Source organism: Microcaecilia unicolor, chromosome 10 (assembly GCF_901765095.1).
Source record: "Microcaecilia unicolor chromosome 10, aMicUni1.1, whole genome shotgun sequence".
In the NCBI taxonomy this organism is placed as follows: domain Eukaryota; kingdom Metazoa; phylum Chordata; class Amphibia; order Gymnophiona; family Siphonopidae; genus Microcaecilia; species Microcaecilia unicolor.
Genome location: NC_044040.1, coordinates 85463358 through 85490448, shown reverse-complemented (window position 1 = coordinate 85490448; position 27091 = coordinate 85463358). Strand labels below are relative to the sequence as shown.

At 43.0% G+C, this 27091-nt stretch overlaps 1 protein-coding gene across 2 annotated transcripts in view; it reads left to right on the top strand.

Annotated features, from left to right (window-relative positions):
* LOC115479321 (serine/threonine-protein kinase TBK1) overlaps positions 1–27091 on the top strand; it is a 157657-nt gene that overhangs the window by 49839 nt on the left and 80727 nt on the right. For both annotated transcript variants that reach the window (XM_030217196.1, XM_030217197.1), the window contains exons 3-4: positions 4625–4765; positions 15172–15301. In XM_030217196.1, coding sequence (XP_030073056.1) covers positions 4625–4765; positions 15172–15301 — 271 coding nt within the window. The remainder of the gene's footprint in view (positions 1–4624; positions 4766–15171; positions 15302–27091) is intronic.

Below are 27091 nucleotides of genomic sequence, written 5' to 3'. Positions count from 1 at the left end.
GCCTACAATTCCCTTTGGGTTCAGGTAGCAGAGTTGGCATGTTTCCAAGGACATGTGGCTGGGTTTTCTATGGCAGCATATCTGGATGCGATCCATTTTTTGCGGGGGGGCCTTACATCTTCGTCCTCCATTGCATAGTCCGTGCCCTTCTTTGAATGTGGGTGTAGCTCTGAGGGCTATGCAGATGGCACCCTTTGAGCTGCTTTGATGGGCCTCAGAGAAGGATCTTACATCAAAGGTGGTTTTTTTTGATGGCCATGGCTTCGGCATGTAGGGTGTTGGAGCTTCAGGCGCTTTCCTGTCGGGATCCATTTTTACAATTTTTAGAATCCGGGGTTACAGTCAGGACGGTTCCTTCATTCCTGTCTAAGGTTTCGGCTTTTCACCTAAATCGGCTGCTTTTCCTGCCTTCCTTTTGGAAGGAGGACTTTATGGATTCTTTCCGGCAGCTGCGCCTGTTGGATGTCCGTAGGGTTCTGCTACAGTATTTGCAGATGTTGAATGAGTTCTGGTGCAATGATCATCTCTTCATCCTGTTTTTGGGGCCGTGTCAAGGCTTTCTGGTGTCTAAAGCCACGATAACTCGCTGGCTTAAGGAGTTGATTAATTCGGCTTACATGGTGACCTGTAGGTCTCCACCGAGGCGTTAAAGGCGCATTCCACACGAGCATATTTTCTGTTCAGGAGATTTGTCCGGTGGCTACTTGGGTGTTCTGTCTCTCATTTGTGCAGCATTATAGGCTTGATGTAGCAGCACGAAATGATGTGCAATTTGGGGTGACGGTCCTCTCGAGGAGTGACATCTTCCCACCCAGTTTAGGGAGTGCTTGGGTGCGTTCCACCAGTTCCTGGATTCATCTGCTGCTGAGGCTAAGGAAAGAAAAATTAGGATTTACCTGATAACTTTCTTTCCTTTAGTTGCAACAGATGAATCCAGGATCCCTCTCTGTTCTCCTTGGTTGGATTTCCAGTGTTCCTGTCAAATACGGTAAAAAAAAAAAAAGATGATAGGAGGAGGTTGATATTTTCTCTCCTTTGTTGATGCTCGTCGCTTGGTTGGGGGAGCAATTTTTGGCTGTGAGGAAAGTTCGGTTTGTGTTTCTTCTTCTCTCTGCTTTGGGATTTGACATATATAGAAGAGGATGTCCAGAATCACTACCTTCTTTCAGTGTTTTGTATCTCCACCTGCCGGTAGGCGGATATTACCCACTAGTTCCTGGATTCATCTGCTGCGGCTAAAGGAAAGAAAATTATCAGGTAAGTCCTAATTTTTCCATTGTAATCTCTCTCTCGGTCTTCATTTAAAATGTTTTCATCTGGTCCAGTCCTCAGTCATTAAATTTCTGCACAACACATCATTTTAATCACATAATTCTGCTCTTCATTTCTGAACATTAGATACCAATTGCAACTCAGCTCAAATTCAAGATTCTTATGCTAGTTTACAAAGGACTGGCTCCTGGTGCATCAGATTATCTTGCAAATTTGTTCATTCGTTATGTTCCACCCCATGAACTGTGTTTACTCAACACTCAACAGGTTCTCCCCCTAGCCCCAAGGCTTTGCCTTGAGACTTCCTGTGATTCTACCTTTTTTTTTTACCTTGGCCCACAGATTTGGAATTCTATTCCTCTTGACATAAAACTGGAACCAGTCTACATTAAATACAAAAAGAAGCTTGAGAGATGGCTTTTTTTCAACGCGCTTATGGTTAAACTTGGAGATTCCTAGATACCCCATTCCCTTACCTTCTGTTGTCCTTCCTCCTGCTATTGTCCCATGCCTTCCCAGCTGCCTTGCATCCCTTCATTTTCTCTGACCTTTCCTTCCCTCCTTCTGTCCTCTGTCCTTTCTTCTCTTCCACTTTTCAAGTTTATTAAAATTTACTATCCCGCCTAACGTGAAAACCGTCTAGGTGACGTACATTCTAAAATCAGGAAAGGATTAGATAAATGAACTAGACAACAGACAGTAGAGAGGAAGGGGAGAACTCCAATTTTCAATAGAAAAGAGGGAGGAGGGTAAAAACAAGAAGGTATTCTGCACCTGGTTTCAGACACACGATGGTTCCACTGAATAATGAAGAATTTAGTGTAGTGATCATGTAGCAGAGGGAAAAGTGTCTTGCAAGAGGAAAGTTTTAAGCTCTGATTTAAATGTAGCAATAGTAGAACCTGTCACAGATGAACAGGTAATGAGTTCCAGAGGTCAGGACCCTGGACTGAAAATATACCGTGTCTGGTATGTTCGTGGTGACTATCTCTATAAGTGGGCACGTGAAGATGATGTCTATACAACAAGAAAAAATAAATTCTGTAGGTCCTCACCCTTCAGTTGGCTTTGGGGCTGAAGAGGGGCACCAATAGTCCACCTGTTGATTCATGCTGATAGAGAAGAGGTGGTGGTTCCTTGAACCACTGCTACTGCTCCCCTGCAGTTGAGACGAGACTGCTGTTTTGAACTGCAGAACACTGTGGTATTCCTTGTCTTCAGATCAGCAGTTGGGTCTCGGCTACAAAAAAATAAAAAAGAATGGTGAGCCGTGAATGCTCTTTTTTTGACCTGGTTTAGCAGTGTTGTGTAGTGCCGGCAGTGGCAGGAGCAGACTCGGGGATTGTAGAAGGCTATGCTGGATGAGTATTGGTGGTAGTGGAGGAGCATAGACTGCTAGCTGTGCTAAATAGGAGAGGATTATATCCTAGGGTTGTGCTGCTGGTTTCATGGGGATGTGGAATATTGCAGTTGTGGGGGGCAGTAGGGAGTTTCTCTTAAGGGGTATAGGGTGGGGGGGGGTGTACTAGTTGAGATTATATGGCATATTTTGGACTATCGGGCTTCTGATGGTGTTTTTAAAATGTTAATTTAGAATAACTGAAAAGCAACCCAATGAAACACTGAAAATCATCAATTTATATTTAACTCTGAGACTCCTGATTAACTGGAAATTAAACCCGTAAGATTATATGCAGTATTTATTTGTTTTGATGTTTGTGTTTTATATGTGGTTTTGTATTTTTTAATGTATGTTTTATTGTAATCTGCTTAGTGTTTAGGTGGATTATAAATGGATTAATAATAATGATCTTCCTAGATGTGTAGCTAATGTGCCACCCTATCATTCTGATGTTTAGGGAACAATATTCAGAAGACATTTTGTGGCTAAATAAGTGTTTACTCATGAAAAAACTGTTTTCAGAAGGTGGGGGCGGAGGTTGTATTTTGGAGGGGACGGTAGATTACAGACTCTACCAACGGAGGGAGGGCAGACTGGAGAGACTGCTGAGGTTAGGAGGGGCAATCAGAGCTTTTTAGGGTGGGAGGAAGCGAGTGGAGGACACTGTACTCTGTAAGCTGGGACCCGAAAGTTATGCATGTGCTTCTGCCCACTTAAATTGCTTTGAGTATCAATAGGAATGTATTTTAAATGTATGGAATTGGGCCTTCCCACCACAGGGGACAGATTCATCTGATGATATGAAAAGAAGTTAAAACTGTAGAATTACAACTGGTTTATGATGAATTATATTATGGCTCTCCTGTCTTCTCTCTGTCCTTCTGGGACCTTAAAAGCTTTGCTTGATGCATGCTGGATTAACAAGGACTGGCCAGTTTGCCCTTTTGCCTTTGAGTGTCAATTCCATCTGAGCACTAGCTTAGGAACTATGGACGTTAGAACACTTCTTTCCATATCACCAGTTCCTCATGTAACCCCACCTTTTTGAATTGGAATACAAAGTTGCTGAGGAAGAGGGGAAAGCTAAGGGGTCCTTTACAAAGGTGAGCTACTGTTTTTAGTGTGCACTAAAAATAAGCGTGCGCTAAATGATGGACATGCCAATATATTCCTATGTGCGTCTCTAGCGTTTAGCGTGCGCTAAAAATGCTGCCGCGCCTTTGTAAAGGTCCCCCTCAAAGCTTTATCTTGATCAGTGCATCTTCCTTTTAAGGTCTCTTTATTGTTGGTTGGCTACTGCCTTCCTTTGAAGTATTTCTGAAGTATAAGTTGTTAGTTCTTGAATGCCACTTGTTGGTTCAACAGATACAAAGCTAGACCTGAGCGTTGTTGTATGTATTGGAATCATTCATCCATTTCATAGCTGTCTTCTGAAACATTATGATGGTGTGCAGTCCCATTCCAGGTATTCTGCCCTATGCCACTAGAAAGGGTTAATCTGCATATAACTTGTAAAATTCATTTCTATATTAGACTTGTTAAGAGTTAACATTTTAAAGCAGGCTGATAAGCCATTCTTTTATTAGCAAGATTTTAAATATGAGTTTTAAAAATATAAATGATTTGTTATCACAGTTTCTGTTAATACATTTTTCATTTCATTTATTACATTTATATATTATCCATCTGACATTCTAGATGGTTTACAGTAAATATATATATCTAATACAAACACACACCTCACAACACAAAAGATGAAACTACATTGAAATAAAAAATAACTATTTTAAAAGTAATGCCTTCAGTTTTAAAAGACCAGTCTATAAACATCTTGTAAACAATCAGGTCTTCCACCATTTATGGTGATCCATCAGATCTTTCTGAATAAATATTTTTCAGTAATACAAATTGTTCTCTCTTCAGATTAATTTGTTCCTTTCTCTCCTTTAGAAAACAGGGGACTTGTATGCTGTCAAAGTGTTCAACACCTTGAGCTTTCTTCGTCCAGCAGATGTTCAGATCAGAGAATTTGAAGTGCTAAAGAAATTAAATCACAAGAATATTGTCAAATTGTTTGCTATAGAAGAGGAGGTAAGTGGCAACATTGTTTTGCCTTTGTGATCATTACATGATGTCATATGGGATGGAATTTAATTACATTAATTTCAGTTTATAAATCTTTTCACATATGCATGTAAAATACAGAAAACTAATTTTATTAGAGGCATGGTGGTGTTTAAGAGGGCTTCCCAAACCTGTCCTTGGGGGGGGGGGGGGGCGGGGCCCTGGCAAGTTCTCAGTAAATATGCATGAGACAAATTTGCATATGCCCAGCCTCCAGTACATTACTACTACTACTACTATTTAGCATTTCTATAGCGCTACAAGGTGTACGCAGCGCTGCACAAACATAGAAGAAAGACAGTCCCTGCTCAAAGAGCTTACAATCTAATAGACAAAAAATAAAGTAATCAAATCAATTAATGTGTACAGGAAGGAGGAGAGTAGGTGGAGGCGAGTGGTTACGAGTCAAAAGCAATGTTAAAGAGGTGGGCTTTCAGTCTAGATTTAAAGGTGGCCAAGGATGGGGCAAGACATAGGGGCTCAGGCGTAGGGTGCAGCGAGACAGAAGGCGCAAAGTCTGGAGTTGTAAGTAGTGGAGAAGGGAACAGATAAGAAGGATTTATCCATGGAGTGGAGTGCACGGGAAGGGGTGTGGAGAGATACTGGGGAGCAGCAGAGTGAGTACATTTATAGGTTAGTAGAAGAAGTTTGAACAGGATGCGAAAACGGATAGGGAGCCAGTGAAGCGACTTGAGGAGAGGGGTAGTATGAGTAAAGCGACTTTGGCGGAAGACGAGACGGGCAGCAGAGTTTTGAACCGATTGGAGAGGGGAGAGGTGACTAAGTGGGAGGCCAGCAAGAAGCAGATTGCAGTAGTCTAAACGAGAGGTGACAAGGGTGTGGAAGAGGGTTTTGGTAGAATGCTCGGAAAGAAAGGGGCGGATTTTACGGATGTTGTAAAGAAAGAAACGACAGGTCTTGGCGATCTGCTGGATATGAGCAGAGAAGGAGAGAGAAGAGTCAAAGATGACCCCAAGGTTTCGAACTGAGGAGACAGGGAGAATGAGAGAGCCATCAACAGAAATAGAAAGTGGGGGGGGTGGGGAGGTGGGTTTGGGGGGAAAAATGAGAAGCTCGGTTTTGGTCATGTTTAATTTCAAGTGGCGTTTTGGACATTCAGACAGCAATGTCAGACAAGCACGCTGAAACTTTGGTTTGGATGCAAGGTGAGATATCAGGGGTAGAAAGGTAGATTTGGGAGTCATCAGCATAGAGATGGTAGAAAAAGCCATGGGATGAGATTAATGAACCAAGGGAAGAAGTGTAGATAGAAAAGAGGGGGAGGGGACCAAGAACAGAACCCTGAGGTACGCCGACAGGCAGAGGGATAGAAGTAGAAGAGGATCCACCAGAGTGAACACTGAAGGTGCGGAGGGAGAGGTAGGAAGAGAACGAGGAAAGGACAGAGCCCTGGAATCCAAGTGAGGACAGGGTATCGAGCAGTATGCTGTGATCGGCAGTGTCAAAAGCAGCAGAAAGATCAAGAAGAATGAGGATGGAAATAGAGACCTCTGGATTTAGCCAGTAATAGTCATTGGAGACTTTAGTAAGCGCAGTTTCGGTTGAGTGGAGAGGGCGAAAACCAGATTGTAGTGGGTCAAGAATAGCATGTGAGGAGAGAAAATCAAGGCAGTGGTGGTGAACAGCACGCTCAAGTAATTTAGAGAGAAAAGGGAGGAGGGAGATGGGTCGGTAATTAGAGGGACACATAGGGTCGAGTGAAGGCTTCTTAAGGAGAGGTGTGACCACAGCATGTTTAAAGGCAGTAGAGACAGTTGCAGTGGAAAGTGAGAGGTTGAGAATGTGACAGATAAAAGGAATAAGAGCAGGTGAGATGGCATTAAGAAGGTGGGTGGGAATGGGATCAGAGGAACAGGTGGTACATTTTGAGGAAGAAAGGAGAAGTGTAGTTTCCTCAGTGGTGTGCTGGAGTCGGCTCTGCCAGGCTCGCAAGAGCCGCTTGTTAAATTTTGACAGCTCTTGTGAGCCGGTTGTTGTTGGGGGCGAGCCGGCTCCATTGCGGGAGGTAAGCATGGCAGGAGGGCACCATCACAGGCCATGCTTACCTCCCCTGCCGCTCCGAAGCATGTCCAACGATATCCTTCGCCCCCACCCTCCCCTCCCGCTCCCATCTGTCTTTTTTAAATTACCTCCGTTGAAGCGCGCGCTATTTAAAGCCCTCCTGCGTGCTGGCCGTCTCCAGGCTTCCCCTGCTTGCTTCGGATGATGTTCGTGCCTTAGTCCCGCCTTCGCGAAAAAAGGAAATGACGTCAGAATGAAGGCGGGACTAAGGCACGAATATCATCCGAAGCAAGCAGGGGAAGCCTGGAGACGGCCAGCACGCAGCAGGGCTTTAAATAGCGCGCGCTTCGACGGAGGTAATTAAAAAAAGACGGATGGGAGCAGGAGGGGAGGGAGGAGACATGGATGGAGGAGAGAGCAAGAGAAATTCTGGACATGGATGGAGGGGAAGGAAGGGAGAGAGAAGAAATGCTGGACATGGAGGGAAGATAGAGGAAGGAGATTAGATGAGGGAAAAGGAAATGAGGAGAGAAACTGCAAATGGATGGAGAAAATAGGCAGAAGCTAGATCCACTGTACAGTCAAGTCTGCGGAGGACCAGAAATGAAGAAGAAAGGAGGAAAGAAAAGAAATAAATGGAAAGGAAGCGAGTCAAGGGAACAGATAGAGAACAGCAGAATCAGATACTGGACCAGCATGATCAGAGAAACAAAGTCACCAGACAAAGGTAGAAAACTTTTTTTTTATTTTCATTATAGTGTTTGGAATATGTCCACTTGGAGAATCAGGTGCTGAACATTAAAAGTTTATATTTATTTACTTATTTATGGCATTTTATCCCATATTAAACATGAATTAGATTGGAACCTGGGATCATTTAATTTTTTTTTCCTGGAGAGAGTAATGTGTTGGCCGCCCCCCCCCCCCCCCCCGGGTATAGCCAGCTCTGCAATTTGGGGGGGGGGGGGCGCCGAGGTGGACCGGGGAGAGAGCCTGTTGTTAAAAATTTACCAGCACACCACTGAGTTTCCTCTATAGTAACTTCAGGAAAGGAGGAAAAGGAATGAGGGGAAGGAGCGAGAGGGGAACGGACTAGTGGAGGGAGAGGTGGCGAGGTAGAGAATTCAAGGTTTATCTTTTGAACCTTGTCGTGAAAGAATTCAGCAAGGGTCTGAGGAGATAATGAAGGGGGAGTAGGGGGATTTGAGGAGAGAGTTTAATGTGGTGAAGTGAAGTCGAGTGTTAGAGCCAAGAGAGTTGGTCAGTTGGATATAATAATCCTGTTTGGCGCGTAAAAGAGCAGATTGGAAGGAGGTCAGCTTGAACTTAAAGTGTAAGAAATCAGCAAGGGCCCGAGATTTCCGCCAGAGGCATTCGGCGGAGCGGGTACAGGAACGTAGGTAGCGGATATTAGAAGTCAGCCAAGGTTGGGGTTTTGTACGCCTTATAGGGCGGGTCATCAAAGGTGCAAGAGTGTCTAAGGCAGAGGATAGAGTATTGTTGTAAGAAGAAACAGCCTCGTTGACAGATGTGGATGGTGCCACAGTAGAGAGGAGGTTTGAAACATGGGAGGATAGAGATGAAGGGTCAATATCTTGAAGATTCCTAGATAAATTAGGTAAGATAGGACGGGACTGGGAGGGAGGAGATTTAAGTGTGAAAGTTTTAAGATGGTGATCAGAGAGGGGAAGATCAGAGGCAAGGAAACTAGAGGGTGAACAGTTGGAGGAGAAGATGAGATCAAGACAGTGACCATTTTGATGAGTGGGGGAGGTGGAGCATAGTTGGAGATTAAAGGAGGATGTTAAAGTGAGTAACTTGGAAATATAAGAGTTGGGAGGATCATTAGCAGGAATATTAAAGTCACCAAGGATGAGAGAGGGAGAGGAAGGATCATGGAAGAAGGCAAGCCAGGCATCAAAGTCACTGAGAAAGGATGAAAGGGACTTATCAGGGGGGCGATAAACGACTGCTATTCGAAGAGGCAGAGGAGAGAAAAGGCGCATAGAGTGGACTTCAAAGGAGGAAAAACAGTGAGATTGAGGTGGAAGAAGGGGTTGAAATCTGGAGGAGGGAGAAGGAAGTAGTCCAACACCGCCCCTGCGACCAGCAGGGCGAGGAGTATGTGAAAAAAGAAAACCGCCATGGCAGAGGGCTGCGACTGAAGCAGAGTCATTAGGGCAGAGCCAGGTTTCTGTTATGGCGAGCAGATGGAGGTGACGTGAGATAAAGAGGTCCTGGATATAGGGCGCAAGAGAAGAGGAGGGGAGTAGAGGAATAGAGATGAGGTTAGAGAGGTCGCGGTGAGATCTGTAGAGTTGGGATAATAGTTGGTGAGGAGGGCCAGGATTGGGATTGATGTCACTGGCTGAGAGTAAGAGAAGGAGTAAAAGAGAGCGGAGGAGAGTAGGAGAGGTGTGGCCACGAAGGCGTCAAAGGTGAGAGGTATTTAGGTGGAATGGGGAAGGCAAAATGGAGGGAAGAAAGAGACGGAGATTAAAAGCCAAGAGGTAGGAAGAGGGTAGGAGAGAAGGTGAGGTGATGAAGTCGATGGATGGGCAGTGAGTTCCTGTAGTGGAGAGAGGTAGGGGATGAGGGAAAAGAATAGGAAGGGACAGGGCTAGGAAGAGAATGTGAATAGGGGCCATAAACGACTGAGGTACTTTAGCAACTGGGAAGAAGATTAGATGTAAAGAGAAAAATGCCCCGGCGCGCAGCACCTAGAGCGGAGGCCCTGAGTGGATCAGAGTGGACCTGGGTGTCACCCCGGAGAAGGCTGTAAGGATATGCAGATGAACTGCAAGTCCTCCACAGCACCTGAAAGGCAGGCAGTGGTAGAGCTGGGCACCTCTCAGCTGAGGAGGTGCCCAGCAAACCTTTCCTTTATAATCACTCTGGATATCCTGTAAACCCAACTGGCAGGGGATGAGGGGCACCAGGACAGTTTGGGAAGTACTGCTCTTGGGGATGCTGTGGAGGTGCTGCTCAGCCACTTGGGATGGGGGTGGGCAGAGAGTCCTCGGTTTTTGCACAACAGTGACACTTTTAGTGACTGGATTTAGGGCCCATGATGACTGAATGGGCTATGGAAGTTGGGAGGGGATTATGCAATAGATGGAGGAATTAAAACTGTGTGCATAGAATGTGATTTGAAACATATATAAACTTTTTACCATTTGAGTTTGGCATTGGATGTTCTTGGCACTATTAAAGAAGTATTCAACTTTAACATTAGTATACTATCTTCAAAGCTTATTTTGGCCTTCTGGAGCAGAGAGGAACAAGCTGCTTAGAGTCAAGGCCCCTTCTGTCCATACAGTTGGTTACAATGGAATACATGTTTCATATGTTTACACACAGGTTTATGAAGGGTATCCAGGGATCTGGTATGGTGTCAAACTCAGAGGTCATGCCACTCATAGACACATTGCTTAGTTTCATTAAAATTTGATGCATTTGCTTTCATGTACCATATCATTTAATGGCCTTCCTAAATTAAATTAATTTGTGCTTTATTGTATAATTTGCCCTGTGAACCGTTCTGACTTGCCTAGCAATAAGTGACGGTATAACAAAATAAATAAATGATAAACCACATCACACAAGGCAAGACACCATATCCATACAGAGAGAGAGAGAGAGGGGGGGACTATCTCAGGCCCAGACAATGTTTTTTGAGCTTGCCTGGCTAAGTCAGTCACTCATTCTCAATCAAGCTCCACAGTGTGATTCGGGCTCTGCTAGCAACACAGAGAGAAGTTGAAAGCAACACATAGCAAAGCCATTGCAAGTTCTATCAGCAGTGGATTGGCAGGTCTCTTCCAATCTCCCAATGCCTCTGTGTGCCAGGACTGGATAGTTCACATCTACTAGTACTGTCCTCCCATTTCTTTTTTTTTTTTTTTTCAATTGAAAAAATGTAAACAACCAACTTATGTGATGCACTATTGGCTCTTCAGCATGCTGCGTCTCCGGTGTAATACATGGTCAGAAACAAGAGCATAGTGCAATGAACAACATACAGTGAAATACTCCCCACTCACGTCCCCCACCCCTCTTATCTATAGACTACTGAGTAAAAATCCCAGGGTACAGTTAAGAGAGTACAAATAATAGGGGACACTCATTGAATTTACATGTTAATACTTTTAAAAAGAATAGGAGAAATTCTTTTTTCACTCAATGAATAGTTAAGCTCTGGAACTCATTGCCAGAAGATGTGGTTAGCATATCTGGGTTTAAAACTGGTTTGGACACTGACTAAGATGGCGTCGAGAGCAGTCGCATATTGATGAGCTCTGGGGAGTTCCCTTTTTCTTATCAACGGATTTCTTCTTTAAACATGCCTAAGAGGAAGGGGAAAATTAGAGGAGGTTTCTCCTCAGCCTCTACTGACCCTACTCTGCGACAGGTACCGATCACAGCATTTGCAATGCCGATTACAACACGGGGCGCTCCAGCGGCCGGTGCAGAGAGGAGTCCCGGCCAGGAAAGTGAAGTATCACTTAGCAGATAGACTCTCTTCAATCTCAAATTGTTTCCCAGGAACTTAACCTCAAAAAGCTCGATACATCATTAACCCAAGTAAAAGAACTGGAGACTAAATTACTTCAGAATGCTGATGTGGTACACCGTAAATTAGAGAACTTGGAAAATGGGGCTAGATCATTGAACTTGAGACTTTTAAATTTTCCTTCTATAAAATATACCCCAACAAGAGAAATATTTCAGAAGTTTTTAAAAGTTCTCCATTTCTCTGAAAATGCACTTCCTCCACTACAGAAGCTTTACTATTTGCCCACTCGAGAAATCAGATCAGTTCAATTGCAATTAAATGTTTCCTCTGAAAGTTTAGATATATCTGCTCTTCTTGAGAATTCACAAGAAGTAGTAGACTTTAGGTCTACCTTATTGGTTTCATTTGTTTTCCTCCAAGACAAAGAGGCAGTAATAAGACTTTATTTAAGACAATCAACTCCTGTCCTTTTTATGGGAGGAAAGATCCAGATATTTCTGGATGTATCTAGAGTGACACAGGAAAGAAGGAAGAGATTCCTGTCTATGAGACAAGAGACCTTGACTTTGGCAGCCAAATTCCAACTAAGGTTCCCTTGTAAATGTGTAATTCAGTTAGAGAACACGACATATCATTTTTTTGAGCCATCTCAACTTTGAACATTTATTGATGCAAGAATCCCTAAATAACCACAGAGATTCCATTGGATATTAAAAGTAGATGTAATCGTAATTTTTAAGACTCTATCCTGTTTGATGTAATTTTGTTTCTTTTATTTAGTATCCTTATCATCTTATAAGGAATTGTGTATCAATCTCCTTCTTCTTGTGGACTACAGCATAAAAATAAAAAAGTTGATTAGGGAAAATTATTTCCCTTAGTATATTGTTTCTTTGAAATATTATGGCTTATTTCTTGACAAAGTTCGCTTTGGAATTGTATATAAAATTATAAATAAAGAATAATAAAAAAAAAACTGGTTTGGACAAGCTCCTGGAGGAAAAGTTTATAGTCTGCTGTTGAGAGAGACATGGGGAAGCCATTGCTTGTCCTGAGATTGGTTTCATGGGATGTTGCTACTATTTGGGAATCTGCCAGGTACTAGTTAACCTGGATTGGCCACTGTTGTAAACAGGATACTGGGCTAGATGAACCATTGGTCTGACCCAGTTTAGTTATTCTTATGTTCTTAGTTATAATGTCTGGTGAGAGAATGCGAGTGTTTTTTAGGCCCCACCATTTCCCATATGGTTTCCATACCTGTAATATGGTTGGCAATTTTATTCTGCCTAAGGGCAATTAATTTAGACATCGGGTATACAGAGGGGGAAATTCTGTATATGTCACCTAAAGTAAGGCACCGGGATGATATGTGCTAAGAGTGAATTCTATAACAGTTGTGTGCATAGCTAGCATAAGTGTGCATTTATATGCTTAACTTAGGCATGAGCACTTTGCTAGTTCAGTGGCTGGCATAAATGCTGATATCTATCTGTAGGTATTCTATAACCCGTTTACATAACTGACACGCCCTTAACCCACCCATGCCTCTCCCAAGTCCACACCCTCTTGATGTTGTGCACTTTGGAATTTTAGTATACAACTTACAGAATAGCAACTAAGGGTAGTTATGTGCGTAACTGCTAATTCGTGCCAGTTAGCACTATTAATGCCAATTGTAACCTATTATTGCTATTACCAAGTATCATCTCATTAAGTTGTGTGTACAACTGATCTTATTTTATAAGTTGCATATGCAAATTTGTATACTAGTTGCAAATTTGGGCTTGCAACTTTCTAGAATTAGGGGCTAGTCTAGTTTATTCAGCACTTTCCTTAGAGATGGTACTTCTCTCTGTTTCTAGTGGGCCGACAGTACTATGTACGCCGCAGTCATCAAATGCACACCTGGCATGGCAGCCTTATTAACTAAACCCCATAGTTTTCATATTTAATAGTCAAGATCCCACCTCTAGTTCCATAGCATACTAATGAATTGCCTCCGAAGTGAGATAAGTAACACTGAACTTTTGGGCATGCCCACCACACATGAAAAAAGGTGCTTCTCTAACCACAATTTCTCAAACATTGCTTTCTTCCTATTCCTCAAATCCTTCGTAGTTTCTCAGATGTGTAGTAGCATTAATATAGCATCTTATAGCCATTTTCAATCAGGCTACTTGACGCTGAGATTCTAAGTAACCTCCTGGTATACTTTTGTCCATTCCTTATCCATTAAGCTATATTGGATCAACAATGTTGTATAAGTCTGGAAATCTCACTCCTCTTATTCCCTCTTCAAAGGGCCCATTCTATTTACTTTCTTCCTCTTTGTTCCCCTATTGCCCTATAGTTCACAGTGCTTTAACCTGGAGGTAATGGAAATGATCCATTTAATATATACCATATTCTAAAGCTAACTTATCAAACCCAATAATCTCCCCTTTCTCCGCCAAATGGCCCTCTTGTTTCTTTCTTTCTTATAATTTTATGTATTTTATTTATTTATTTATTCATTCATTCATTCATTCCACTATTATCCAAAAACAAGTTTTGGTTCAATTTACATTTTAGGTGTTTTATGTATATAATTTTTAAATTATGACGTGGATAATTTCCAGGTTATGTCCTTGAATTCATGCCACTTGCTTTAAGTGGTAGCAGAAAGGTTGGCAAAAATTTCCACGTGACTTTCCTCCCAGTCTACATGGCCAACATGCATATACAAGTGCCCTGTACTCATTTTGCCTACAACATCGAATCCTAAATACAACACACTTCCTCCAACCTTCTCCCCCCACCCCCCCACACCAGTTAGCCTTCTCCTATATCTCCACCCACTAGCGTAGTCCTCGCCTTCCCATACTAAACAGAACAACTTGCACGCACTTTTTTCTTTTCGCACTTGCCACCCTCACCCTAGTATCTCTTCCCTCAAATGTGCTAACCCATGCCTCCTGACACACCCAAATACATTATACACTTCCCCCTTCTACATTTCAATCTCCAGTGCATTACGTTCCCTTAATTCCAAGTCAAACGCAGCCTGCACATTCCATACCCCAATCGCACAGCACTGTTTAAAGTCCAGTTCCCATCCCCTTCTGTTTTCTAGTAGTAAAGGTCATACACTCCTCCAGCTGGGGATGAGGAGTATCAAAACAACAAAAAGGTATCTTAAAGGATCAGACAGCAGGCAGCCTTTTTACTTGTCCCAATCAGTGTGATACCCACTATTTGCAGACCCCTTTTCTAAGATGCTGAGTTCATTTTTTATTGCCCTTTATTTCTTCTAATGTAAGAGTCTTGTAGAATATATATAAATGTATCTAATCACTTAATTCTTATCCTTACCTTTCCCATTACTTCAAAGTCATTGTTACACAGTTTTTTATCATTTGTTTCACTTTCTGGTTTCTCGTGTCACCTATGTTGTTTCTGACCTAGATGTGTAAGACATAGTAACATAGTGTTACTTTGTCTTACACATCTAGGTCAGAAATAGCATAGGTGACACGAGAAACCAGAAAGTGAAACAAATTGTCTCTGGCCCTATTTTTTTCTTTCTGCCATTTCACGTCTGTTTAGTTGACTTCTTAAAATTCACTCACTTCAACTCTTATCTGTTTAGTTTTCTGTGATCATTTTCTTCCTCGTTTGCATTCCTTATTTCTTCTTTCAACTGAATAATTTTTATTAGTGTATTAAATGATTTTTTTTGTTACTATTAAAATACACTATGCATATAGTATTGTTGGAAAGTATTGCATTTTACAAATGCATTGATGTTAACTAGCTGTGATTTCTTATCTGTTTAATCTTCTCTCATATTTAGACATCCACCAGGAATAAAGTGCTTGTAATGGAGTTCTGTCCATGTGCAAGCTTGTACACTGTTTTAGAAGAGCCATCCAATGCCTACGGATTGCCAGAATCTGAGTTCCTAATTGTGCTAAGAGATGTTGGTATGTAAAAGTTGGTGTTTATTTTTTTCACTTGTTCTTTCCAGTGGATTTGTGCAGTCTCACCTGAGATGTCTATTCACTGGAATATGTTGCTGCTTCCACTATAGAAAGCATTTATTGTAAGACTGTCTTGCTTCAGTAAAATGAAGAACAGACTTAAATTCTACAAAGGGCATAAGTAAACCTCTGAATTTTACACAGTTCCTTCTTTGATGTAGTCGGTTTGAAGGGGGAGATGTGTGATTACGTCCCTGGTATCACCTTCACCTGCAAATTATAAAAAAAGTATTTAAAAAATATTTATAGTCCACATATCAGAACATCTATGCAGATTACAATAGAAATGTACATAATCAAGTATACAAAACATTAAAAACCTTTTTAAAAACAAATTCCCATTAAAACAACATATGCCTTCTGCTATCCAGCTGAAGGCCTATAATAAATTATTTGTAATCTATTGCTCTGTCATCACAGAAGCCAAGAAGTTGTTCTATAAGTGGTTAGAATGTGACCTTACCTCCTGAAGACTATAAATTCCTTAGGCAACATACCTCTTCCTCACATCATCCTTTGCTTCTGATGCCCTCACCACCAATTTTCTGAAAAAACTCTAAGATCTCTATTCCATGTTATCAATGTGTTCTGCAAGATTTTTCTCCCCCCTCCCCCCACTTTTACCAATCTCTTCTACTTTTACCAATCTCTTCTATTTCTCCTGGTGACACTCTAACCACATCTGTTACTTCTAGTACATTACTAATTTTTTCTTTGCCAGCTGTTAACCTCTAGAACTGTATCACATCTTCATCCCACCACATTTTTAAATGATCTGTTACCTACAAATATCTTCAAAGAGTACATTTGACCCCCTTTGTTCCTTTTCTCTCCAGTCCATAATCTCAAGTCTACAGACCTGTAAATTCCCCTCTAATTGGAAACGGGCAATTGTCATTTCCTGATTTTATTTATTTATTAGAATGAATTTACCACCTTTTTTGAAGGAATTCACTCAAGGCAGTGTACAGCAAGAATTAGTCAAACATAAGCAACAGATAATTACAGCAGTAAAAATATTCAAAGCAAAGTATGGCATAGTATGCTACATTACAATGTCAACACAATAAAACATTTTAATAGACAGCATAGGGTGTAAGCAAAGATGGAACGTATAAATAGATAAGATAGAGTAACGTGAATAAGAAAATAAGGGACTAGTTTAAAGAAAGTTGCTTGAATATTATCTTAGGGTAGGAGTGGATAAACATGCATCCCAAATCTGATAGCACTTTTTCATTAATCCTTCCCTTCCTTTCCAAATTGCCTGAGAAATTTGCTTCAACCTAACTTCCTTCCTTTCTTGAGAAGATTAATGCTGCCAATCCTAGACACAGGCTTTTGCCATTATTATAAAACAGAATGTAAACTGGTGCCAGTGCTAGATTTCATTCAGTTTCTAACAAGGAAGTGCTTCTATTCTCACATGACTTAACAGCTGCATTTGATCTTTTTGATCACTCGGTCCTCCTCAGTAGATTATCTGACCTTAACATTACTAGCACAGTACTTGACTGGTTTCGTTCCTACTTTGCAGATATATCTTTTTGTGTTCACTGGCATGGTTCCCTGTCTACAATTTGATCTCTTCCATGTGGAGTTTCTCAAGGCTCTTTGGTATTCAGTATTGATTTTGCACCTCTAGGTTATGGTACAGACATTTTAAATACTTAAAAAGGGATTAATATACAGCTAATCTTTTTCAGAGATGGCTAAGCAGTAGAACTAGAGGTCATGAATTGAGGTTGCTGGATAGTAGACACAGGAGCAAAATCAGGAAATATCAAGAGCAAGAATATATACTCATGTGCTGTGAGTTTTTTTTATTGTGCAGACTGCATGGACCATGCAGGTCTTTATCTGCTGTCATCTATTACGTCACTATGTTTTTCACAGAAAGGGTGGTAGATGCCTGGAATGCCTTCCTGGGGGAGTTTGTGAAGACAAAAATGGTGATTGAATACATAGGATTCCTATATAGAAAAAGGATGGAATCAAATTAAAAACAAAACTTAAATGACCTCTATCATGAATTAGCATCCACCTGGTGTTAACCCTGTGGCCACCTAAATGGTTCTGTCCCAGCACTGCTCAGGCCTGCCTGCACCTGTGCATGTGCTGTACACTGGCATACCCTCCACTCTACTGCACCAGGCTTCTCTTACCTCTGGGTGAGTCTCCCACCTACAAGTTAATTTTCTGGTGGTTTCTAAGGACACTGGGCCACAATTCCAGGGGTACAACAGTTCCTAGAAAACACCCACAGACCAAAAACACAACCCATTAGGATTCTTGGTCAGTCCAGGACAACAGAGCTAATAAACTAATAGGTTTATTATCAGAAAAGTGGAACAGTGAATGGTGAAAAAAAAAAGGATGAAAATGGCAAACAGTAATGGATAACTTACAGGTATCAACAGTACAACTGACTAGACATTTTCTTACTACTGAGTAGTACCTGCAGAGTTCAGGATAATAACTGTTCACAGGTTTTGAACAGAGTCTCAGTTCACAGTTCTTTTCCCTCCACACTCCCTCTCTGAGTCTGGGGATTTCTCGCACATACTGGCTGGATTTTGAACTTCAGAGCCAATCGGAGCCCAGAGCATTAACACCGGGGAGGGGTATTTGGCCAATAGCAGTCACCTCTGCAACAGCTTTATATTTCAACATTTTTTTTTTTATTGAAAACAGTACAAAGTACAAATAACAAATGTTTTATTAATTACATGAATTAAAATATATCAACATATCAACAAAAATGTTCCAACCTGACTGTCTTCAAGTTATGTTTTATTCTATTGTAATTTATTCTATCCCACTTCCCACCTCCTCCCTACAATAACTCCAATCGTCAAACACCCTACTATCGCAAAACGCAGCCACTACCCTATCATTACCGAATCTCAATATTTAATATAACGGGACTATGACTTGCCATTAAAATAATTACTCCCCTCACTATCACCTCCTCCCTCCCCTCCCCCTCTATCCACCCCTATACCATCCCTCCCCTAACAACTCTCCCTCCTCCCCCCCCCCCCTCAGCAATCCCCAACCCCACCCAGGGAAGACTCTTATCAATCCAATGGATGAATAAACCTCACCCTCACCATATTACTCACAGTACGTTAAGTATCAAACTCTTGCCTCTAGCAGACAATGTATCTATATAAACTCCCCAAATCTTTAAAAACTGATTTTTACGTTTTTGCGAGCTCTTAGATTCTCTCGCCTCCCACATCATCAACTGGTGAACCAAGTTTCGCCAATGCCAAAATTCCGGAGCATCCTCCTTTGTCCAATATTGTAATATACACTTTCTTGCTAACAAGCATAATTTGCGAAATAGTAAGGTGCCCTCCAACGAGTTCCCCCTAAAAGAACCAGGCATATCCAATAACATTTGAACTGATGTTCCAACTACCTCTTGGGATAACAAAGATGACCAATAATTTGCGACTCTACCCCAGAAACCCCGAACTACCTCACAACTCCAAAGAGCATGATAAAATGTATTCTCTGCCTGTTTACAGCGTGGACACAAAGACGTTCGTGCCCCTCCGAATTTCGCTAGTTGAACCTGAGTAAAGTAAGCTCTGTGAATTACATGAAATGCACATTCCCGATATTAGGCACAACTGACCATCCTCGATATTCCTTTCAGCTGCCGCAAAACATTCCACGAGGACAAGTCTACTCCCAAATCCTTCTCCCAGCGGGCCTTAAGCTGCCCCAAGTCCTTAATAGTCCCAAAAGTCCATAGTGCCTTATACATGCTAGAAACCGATGGTTCAGCGTCTGAGATTTCCTAAAAAAAAAAAAATTCTTCACCTTGGCGCCCGGTTTCTGACACAACCATTCTCCATCTAATCTACTATAATAAAAACGACTTCCAACATTCTGAAGCTGACTCCGTGGCACTGTGGCAGTGTAGGGTTCGCAAGTCTGTAACTCAGCGTTTCATTGGCTCTCACTGTCCCACAACGTCACAAGAATAAGGAACCAATCAACAGTCTGTAAAACCGCCCAACCCGCCTGCCCGGTCCGTCATTGCCACCTTGCGATTCTCCTCTCTCCCCTGCCCCCCCTCCAGGCACCCATCGAGTCTCCGTCGCTCCTTTGAAAGTCCTGCCCGTCTATAGCCTTCCCTTCCAGTTTGTTCCCTCCGAGTCCTGCCCTCGCGGAAAGAAGAAATGACGTCAGAATGCGGGACTCGGAGGGAACGAACTGGAAGGGAAGGCTACAGACGGGCAGGGCTTTCAAAGGAGCGACGGAGACTCGGTGGGTGCCTGGAGGGAGGAGGCAGGGGAGAGAGGAGAATCGCTGGGTGGCTGGAGGGGGGGCAGGGGAGAGAGGAGAATCGCTGGGTGGCTGGAGGGGGGGCAGGGGAGAGAGGAGAATCGCTGGGTGGCTGGAGGGGGGGGCAGGGGAGAGAGGAGAATCGCTGGGTGGCTGGAGGGGGGGGGGCAGGGGAGAGAGGAGAATCGCTGGGTGGCTGGAGAAGGGGGGGGGTAGGGGAGAGAAGAGAATCGCTGGGTGGCTGCAGGGGGGGCAGGGGACAGAGGAGAATCGCTGGGTGCCTGAAGGGGGAGCAAGGGGGAGAGAAGAATCGCTGAGTGGCTGCACGGGGGGGGGGGGGCAGGGGACAGAGGAGACAATCTCTCTCACTCTCTGTCACACACACACACTCGCACATTCACTCTCACACACAGTCACTGTCAAAAACACTCTGTCAAACATACACACTCCGAGGAAAACCTTGCTAGCGCCCGTTTCATTTCTGTAAGAAACGGGCCATTTTTTTTACTAGTGACTTAATAAAATGTTTTAGTTGGCAATGAGCAAATGTGTCCCCCCACTGAATATTCCCCGCGCTTAACAATTGCTCCAATGGTTTTATCCTTCCATCCATTCCTATAACTGCCGCCAAACAATCTAGTTCTCGCTCTTCCCAATGCCTAGAGGTTGGGTTCTCCATACCAGACAGGAACATAGGGTTCCCTCGTATAGTCAATAGCTCGGTGACGCCAGAATCCACCCTCAGGCATCTCCTCAAGAATTCCCACGCCTTCCTCAAAGGCCTTAACAATAGACTCTGTCGGAAGCGACCAGGGATCAGAGCTCTTTCTACCTGCAACAGCAAAAGCAAATGAAACAGAGCAAAGAACGCCTCTTCCAGCTCAAATGGTGTATAATAATTAGACTCAAACAGCCAATCTTACATGTCTTAATAGGCAGGCCACATTATATAACTTCAAATTAGGCAATCCTAATCCACCCTGTGGCCACCCACCTAATAACAATTGGTATTTCATTTTCGCCTTCTCTTTTGCCCAACAAAACCGCATCACCATCTGATAAAAACTTCCTAGATCTTTGTTCAACAAATAAAGTGGAAGAGTTTGCAAAACATATAACTACCGTGGGAGAATCACCATACGTACAAGACACAACCACCCTATCAAAGGCAGCTGTAGTACACTCCAATTCTCCAATTGTTGTTTAGTTTAACAGTCGACAGGTGTTAAGAGTATAGAGATCAGTCAACTTCAGCATCAGTATAATTCCCAAATACTGAAAAGAGCCACTTGCCCAGCGCAACGGGAATCTACCAGGCCAAGTCAAGCAAATAGCCGGGTCAGTAGCCAGAGCCTCAGACTTTTCCAAATTTAGCTGTAAGCCAGAATAGTCTCCAAACTCCGTAAATACCTCCAACAAAGCTAACAATGATTCTACCGGCTTCGTAAGCAAGACCAAAAGGTCATCAGCAAAGGCAGCTTATTCCCAAATTTGTACAGATGAAATGTATAGTAAGATTGTGACTTCATCTCACGTTCGTGAATTAGCGAACTAAGGGCCACCTGGGCAGACAAGAGCTCCTTCCTCAATCGATCACTCGGCGTCTCCCCAAAGCGCTTATGCAAACTTCTCACTTGGTTCTCCAGTCTCAAGATTTCATTATCTCTAGCCCTTTTAAAATAACTAACGTAACTGATCATCTCACCCCGCATTACCGCCTTAGCCGCCTCCCAAAATAATGTGGGACTAGAAACCGAATGTTCATTAAACAGTTTATACTCGGCCCAAGTACCCATCAATCGCTCCCGAAATCCAACATCTCTGGCAAGGTAACTTGGAAAGGTCCAGGGTCTTGCCTTCGCTCCCAAACCAATCGGGTGCCAGGTCGCCCAGACCTCCGCATGGTCAGAAATTGCATATGGCCCTATCCGAGCCTCTTTTATACCCCCCAAAAGCGACCGAGATATCAACAGGTAGTCTATTCTCGACTGAGTGTTATGAGCCCTCGACAAATGAGTATAGTCTCTATCTTGAGGGTGAAGAACCCGCCATACATCTAAAAGTTCCAGTAACGAGCAGAAATTTGGAAGGCCTCTTGATGACCAAGAGCTTGATGTGGGAGTAATTTGAGATCTGTCAAGACTCGGATCCCATGCCATATTGAAATCCCCTCCCAAAATTAACGGGATTGAATCTACTTGTGTGAGATGTCCTAATAGCTTTTTGTAAAAATTGGCATCAAAAGAGTTAGGAGCATAGATACTTCCTAGCAACACCTTTTGCTTAGCCACCAGAGCCTTACAGAAAATATAACGTCCCTCTTGATCTTTAACAATATTACCTAACTGGATCGCCAAGCCCTTTCTAATTAAAATGGCCACTCCCCCTTTTTTCCATTTAGCAGAAGAGGCAACACATTCCCCCACCCACCATTTCACCAACTTATCATGCTCCTTATCTGACAAATGGGTTTCTTGTAAAAAGGCCACATCCGCATGGATCCTTTGCAGGTATTTTAATATTTTGGAGCGTTTTATAGGCGAGTTAATACCTCCAACATTCCATGTGACTATTTTAACCATCTCACGGAACATGGTAGCATCCGACCTGCCACAAAAGACATTTATCCACCGGAAAAGGCCACCCCAGCCTATGACCTCCCCCCTTTATCCCCTTGTATGGTGTGTGGAAATTCCACAATACAATTTTTGGTTTGAGGCAGTCATCCATTCTCCATTACTCCCAGTAAATTCCCTTTGAATCGTCCTCCCTAATGAGCTCCCTACCTCTCCCCCCTGGGCCCCCCCTCACCTAACCCCCTCCTTTCACCCTCATCCCCCATACTCACTGTTCCAATGGAACAAGTCACGTATAACACCCCCCTCACAACCTCCCGCTAATTATTGTGTATATCCAGATATTAACTCCTACTAATAACCAAAAAAAATGTTACACCCACCTTCCCCTCTGAAATCGCATCTACAAATACCTCAATTATTCCCCTTATACAATCCTGCAGTTACAAGCGAATTCAGACAAGCATTCCCTGAAATCGACAATACCTATGAGCTAGATCAGTCCAACCCACAAGTCACATGTAATATGCCAAACGTTTTAAACTTCAAATTTCCCTTCAATTTACCCCAATTGCTATTGAACACATTTCTTTACCCAAACCACAAAGTGCATTTACCAATGATATCAAGATACTTATTACCGTCCGGTAATTAAGACAGCTTCATAGCAAACACTAGCCCAAACAAATCCCCGCCCAACCTCTCCATCTCGTCATCGCCATAAATCCCGTGAGCTATTCATTAAGAGCTACAGTGAGAGCTTATGAGCTGCCATCAGATCTTATATCACAATTGGTGTGAACCGTCCGCAGGCACTGCTGCCATTACTCTTAGGTAGTTCACCATAGACCTTACGTCAGATCACTTGCGTTCAGTCAGAGTATAGTGTCCCACCAAAGACTGAACTCAAGACTTTTCACTGCAAGCCACAAACAGCAGTTCCTTTGTTAACAATTGTCTCCAATATATATATAGAACAGCTCTCTTCCCCAGACTGGCAGCACACTTCAAGATCTCCTTCCTTCAACGGGAGCGTGCTTTAACAAAACAAAGCACATATCCAAGCTGCTGCTGGAAGTCTCTGCGAATCCTCTCACAGGTGCAGCACTCATGTCTCTAAGTCCCAATCCGAACAGCTACATCCCAGTTAAATGGGCTGAGGCGCAACACTGTAGGGTGATCACCAGCAAAAGTCTCCTGGAAACTGAACCCAGATTCCAAAGGCGCATTGCCCATCCATACGATCATAGGGCATTCCAAATCTTCTGTCCCTGCCATGCAATCAAGACATAACCCAAATAACATTTTTGTAATCCAATGAGAACCAAGATCTCATAAATTGAAAGCTTCTGTGAAACTTGAGCCCCGCTCCAGGGTACTTAAATCATTCATCACCTTTCTTTAGAATTTGTTTCACATATTGCTGAGCTTCCTGTACTGAGTAGTACGTTTTAGTGGAAGATTGGTAGGTAATCTGCAGTTTCGCTGGATATAGCAGAGCAAATTTTATCTTATGCTGCACCAGTTGAGAGCACACCGGCGAAAAGCTCCGTCTCTGCGCTGCCACTGCAGCTGAGTAATCTTGAAAACAGAGGATTTTCTGGTTATTATAACTCAGTCCCGCTCCTCCTCTTAAAGCTTGTAGAATTGCCGTTTTGTGAACAAAATTAAGTAGATGACAGACCGCAACCCTTGGCCTCAAGGCGGCAGGCCTCTGGGGACCCACCCGATCTGCCCGCTCAATTAACAAAGGGCCCATCTCTGTGTTCAACTTCAGTTCCCTCACAAGCCAGATTTCTAAGAAGGTATGAAGTTTTCTGTCTCCCAGTTCCTCCGGAAGCCCCACAAAACGCAAATTGTTATGCCGAGATCTATTTTCAAGATCTTCAATTTTCTCTGCTTGGCTTTCAACCAACTTTTGTAGTTTAGTATAGCTCTCCTCCACAGCTCCCACTCGATCTTCCAAGGCCCCAATATGCTGCTGATATACCACTAGGTCCTGGCTCAGTTTCACCATGTTGTGCTGTAAGCCCTCCAGCTTCGTATCCAGGCCATTCAGCTTTTTATCCAATATCACCTCTATAGCACTTGTCACCTCGCCGACTATTTCGACCGCCCACGCGGACCCGACTGCTGAGCCCGGCGGGCTTGCCGGAGCTGCCATTTTTTCGTCCAGCGCTCTGCTTTTCTCTCTGTCCTTCCTCAACGTTTTAGCAGCCATCCCTGTCATCGATATTCCAATTCAGGGCAGCTTAACTGAAGCTTACAGGCAGAATCCGCTCGAATCATCGCTCTCCTCGGGGCATTAGCAACGGGAGTTGCAAGGAGGTACACGGGACGGAGCTAGCAGCAACCGCTCCCGTACATAGCATCATGTGACTCCCTCTGCAACAGCTTTAAAGCAGAGGACAGACACTGCCTGCTGGCCAAAGAGAAATGCACTGGGGAAAAATATGTCATACAGCCACATAATAAATCGCAGATATAAGTCCCCTGTTGTGCCACAACCTCATTGCTGGAGTGAGCTTTGACAGTAGTTCCTGAGGATGGGGAAGTAAGATTACTTCCAGGGACACATCTGTGGTCTGGATCCTCTCTGAATTAAAGCTAGAGAGGGCTTCAATGGCAACTTCAGTAGTTGAGAAGTAGGGCTGGTGCCGGGCAGACTTCTATATTCTGTTCCTCAAAATTGGCAGGGAGAGATAGAGATTAAGTATGCACATATCATATCTCATTCAAGGCAGCTGCTTTATGTATCCTCTAGTTTGGGAGGGGTGAGGTAGAATCATATATTAGTGAATAAATGATGTCAGTTAGTGGTGGGAAAGAATAAGGTTAGAAGTAATGAGGTTGGCAAGGTAACAAGTTGCCTTGCCCTGTTTATAATGCCACTTTAATCGTGAAGAATTGGAGCCTGCACAGTGTCAGATACAACTCTAGCCACCTTGTTGGACAGACTGGATGGACCATACAGGTCTTTATCTGCTGACATTTTTACTATGTTACTGTTATATGTAATCTGTGGAACAACTCTGTGCAATAAGATGCCATCACCTTTTTTCACTCAGCTATGTGCTCAGAAAAGTCCTGGAAGAGGAGGATTCTAGTGTCTCCATAAGTTAGGTTTTTTTTTTTTTTTTTTTTGCTGATGTAATTCCATCCCCTTAATCATTTTGGTTGCTGCTCTTTGAACCTTTTCTAATTCCGCTGTATCTTTTATAAGAGATGGTGAGCAGAATTGAATGCTTTACTCAAGGTGAGGTTGCACCATGGAGTGATACAGAGGCATTATAATATTCTTGTTCTTAACTATCCCTTTCCTAATAATTCCTAGCATCCTGTTTGCTTTTTTGGCCACCACTGCACAATGGGCAGAAGATTTTAGTGAATTTACAATGACACCTAGAATTTTCTTGGTGCTGACTCCTAAGGTGGACCTTAGCATCAGGTAACTATGATTCGGATTATTCTTCCCAATGTGCATCACTTTGCATTTGTCCACATTAAATGTCATCTGCCATTTTGATGCCCAGCCTTCCAATTTCCTAAGGTTTTTCTGTGTGTGTTTTGACAACTTTGAATAGTTCTGTGTCATCTGCAAATTTAACTACATCACTTTTTTTGTTCCAATTTTCCAGATCATTTATAAATATGTTAGTTTCAACAATTTTATTGATGACACATCAATACATTAAATCTAAGAAAATGATTGTACAACTATTAATACATTAAAAAGTATGTGCAACAAAACTCCAATGTCTCCTGCCATCAGACTTTTAACAATTTTATCCCCCCACCTCCTTTTTTTTGTAAGGTTGTAACAGTTGTATATTCAACATCAACATCTACCAAGCAAGTTTCTCCCCCTCCTCCTCATGCCCCCTCCCCCCCTTCCCAGGAACCAACGGGAGCCATAATAATCCTAGTGAACAGTCACCCGTCATTAAGAAGTAAACTACGTCCTCTGGGACTGAGATGTTGTAAGTAAGGGCTCCAAATTGCTACAAAGGCAGTACGTCTCCTCTGGGAAAGCTGGGAGTCTCTAGCCTCCCAGGCTATTAACAGGTGGAGTTGATTTCTCCAATGCCAGTAAGCCGGGGAGTCCAATATTGGAGAATACATTTCCTAGCTACTAAGCCCATTTTATGAAACATTAATATCTCAAATCTATTCCTGCCTCTAAAGGCCCCTGGTACATCCAGCACTAATTGCTCTAGCGTTCCCAGCACTGGGATGCCCAACTGCTGTGTCCAGAACCGTCGGACTTTATTCCAAAACCTTTCCACAGCCGGGCAATTCCAGAACATATGTAATAAAGTTCCCGGGCTTCTCCCACACTTGAGACACTCCGGACCCAGATTGCCTCTCATGTGCGCCAGTTGAGACGGGGCCACATATCCTCTATAAATACATCTATATGTACATTCTCTCAAACGGGCATCCAACACCAGCAAAGGTATTCTTGCCACTGATTTGGATATGTCCCACAGTCTCAGTGACGAGCCCAGCTCCTTCTCCCAGGATCTTTTCAAGAATTCATAGTCCTTGGGGGGGTTGCCATTTGATCATTTCTTTAAACAATAATACATAGTAACATAGTAGATGACTGCAGAAAAAGACCTGCACAGTCCATCCAGTCTGCCCAACAAGATAAACTCATATGTGTATCCTTACCTTGATTTGTACCTGCCTTTTTCAGGGCATGGACCGTACAAGTCTGCCCAGCAGTATTTCCCGCCTCCCAACCACCAGTCCCGCCTCCCATCACCGGCTCTGGCACAGACCGTATAAGTCTGCCCTCCACTATCCTCACCTCCCAACCACCAACCCCTCTTCCCCCACCTGCTCCACCACC